Source organism: Calidris pugnax, unplaced genomic scaffold, assembly GCF_001431845.1.
Source record: "Calidris pugnax isolate Ruff unplaced genomic scaffold, ASM143184v1 scaffold107, whole genome shotgun sequence".
NCBI classification, from domain to species: Eukaryota; Metazoa; Chordata; class Aves; order Charadriiformes; family Scolopacidae; genus Calidris; species Calidris pugnax.
In genome coordinates, this window is record NW_015090901.1 from 3375176 (window position 1) to 3377379 (window position 2204).

The 2204-nt window shown below is 56.1% G+C and overlaps 1 protein-coding gene across 1 annotated transcript in view; it reads left to right on the plus strand.

Moving 5' to 3' along the window:
• The first annotated feature begins 781 nt into the window (after window positions 1-781).
• Window positions 782-2204, plus strand: part of LOC106891949 — a 1943-nt gene continuing 520 nt past the window's right edge. Inside the window, exons 1-2 of the mRNA XM_014948780.1 lie at window positions 782-1279; window positions 1500-2134. Coding sequence (XP_014804266.1) covers window positions 782-1279; window positions 1500-2134 — 1133 coding nt within the window. The remainder of the gene's footprint in view (window positions 1280-1499; window positions 2135-2204) is intronic.

Below are 2204 nucleotides of genomic sequence, written 5' to 3' on the forward strand. Positions count from 1 at the left end.
GGGGGAGGCCCCAGCCAGGACCAAGGTCTCCCGCGGGCACGGGGGGTGCCAGGATGGCAGAGACCTGACACAACTCGCCACACGTGGTGCCAGGCTCAGGGTTCCCAATGTCTTGGGGTTGGGGGGTGGGATGTGGGGGGGGGTTTCCCCCAAATTCCCCTTCCCCTGGGGGGCTGGGAGCAGCGCGCTTGTGTGCGCTTCTGGTGTGCACTCACATGTCCCTCCCTGCTCACACGTGCCTCCTTTTGCACGCTCCTCCGTGTCCTTCTTCACGCACACACACTATTGCACGCTCCTGCACGTCTTTGCTCACACGTGCGTGCCCTTGCACGCTCCCGCGGGTCTTTGCACGCTCTGGCACGCTCCCGCCTGTCCTTGCTCACACCTGCATCCTCTCACACGCTCCTTTGTGCCCTTGCACACCCTGGCACACTTCTACATGTCCTTGCTCACTCCTGCACACTCCGGCATGTCCTTGCTCACACCTGCATCCTCTCACACGCTCCTTCGTGTCCTTGCACACCCTGGCACACTTCTACATATCCTTGCTTGCTCCTGCACGCTCTTGCACACTCCTGCATGTCCTTGCTCACACGTGCATGCTTTGGCACGCTCCTGCACGTCCCTGCACACACACACGCGTCCTTTTGCATGCTCCTACATGTCCTTGCACGCTCTGGCACACTTGTCCACGTCCTTGCTCGTGCATTCATCCTCTTGCACACTCTGGCACACTCCTGCATGTCCTTGCTCACACATGCGTCCTTTTGCATGCTCCTACATGTCCTTGCACACTCTGGCACGCTTGTCCATGTCCTTGCTCACGTATGTGTCCTTTTGCACGTTCCTGCGTGTCCTTGCACACTCTGGCATGCTCTTACATGCCTTTGCACATGCGTCCTTTTGCACGTTCCTGCATGTCCTTGCACACTCTGGCATGCTCTTACATGCCCTTGCACATGCATGCATGCTCTTGCACACTCTGGCACGCTTCCGCGTGTCCTTGCTCACACATGTGCATGATTTTGGACACTCCTACATGTCCTTGCTCGCATGTGCATCCTCTTGCACACTTCTTCCTGCCTTTACACGCTCTGACACGCTCCTACATGTCCTTGCTCACACATGCATGCTCTTGCACGCTCCTGCATGTGCATGCTCACATGCGCATGCTTTTGCACACCCCTACATGTCCTTGCACACTCCTGCATGTCCTTGCTCACATGTGCATCCTTTTACATGCTCCTTCACGTCCTTGCACACTCTGGCACACTCCTACATGTCCTTGCATGCTCCCGCATGCTCTTGTGCACTCCTGCGTGTCCTTGCTCACACGTGCATCCTTTTGCACGTTCCTACACATCCTTGCACGCTCTGGCACACTCCTACATGTCCTTGCTGGCACGTGCATCCTCTTGCACATTCCTTCACGTCCTTGCACACTCTGACACACTCCTACATGTCCTTGCTCACTCCTGCATGCTCTGGCACCCTTCTACATGTCCTTGCTCACTCCTGTGTGCTCTTGCACGCTCCTGCGTGTCCTTGCTCACACGTGCATCCTTTTGCACATTCCTACACATCCTTGCACGCTCTGGCACACTCCTACATGTCCTTGCTCACTCCTGCGTGCTCTTGCACACTCCTACATGTCCTTGCTCACTCCTGCATGCTCTCGCATGCTCCTGCACGTCCTTGCTCACACATGTGTGTGCTTTTGCACGCTCTCCCATGCATCCTTGCACGCTCTGGCACACTCCTACATGTCCTTGCTCACTTCTGCATGCTCTTGTGCGCTCCTGCGTGTCCTTGCACACACGTGCATCCTTTTGCATGTTCCTACACATCCTTGCACGCTCTGGCACACTTTTACATGTCCTTGCTTGCACGTGCATCCTCTTGCACATTCCTTCACATCCTTGCACACTCCTACGTGTCCTTGCTCACTCCTGCACGCTCTGGCACACTCCTACATGTCCTTGCTTGCACATGCATCCTCTTGCACATTCCTTCACGTCCTTGCACACTCTGACACACTCCTGCATGTCCTTGCTCACTCCTGCATGTCTTGCTCACTCCTGCATGTCCTTGCACACTCTGGCACACTCCTGCATGTCCTTGCTCACTCCTGCATGTCTTGCTCACTCCTGCATGTCCTTGCACACTCTGGCACACTCCTGCATGTCCTTGCTCACTCCTGCATG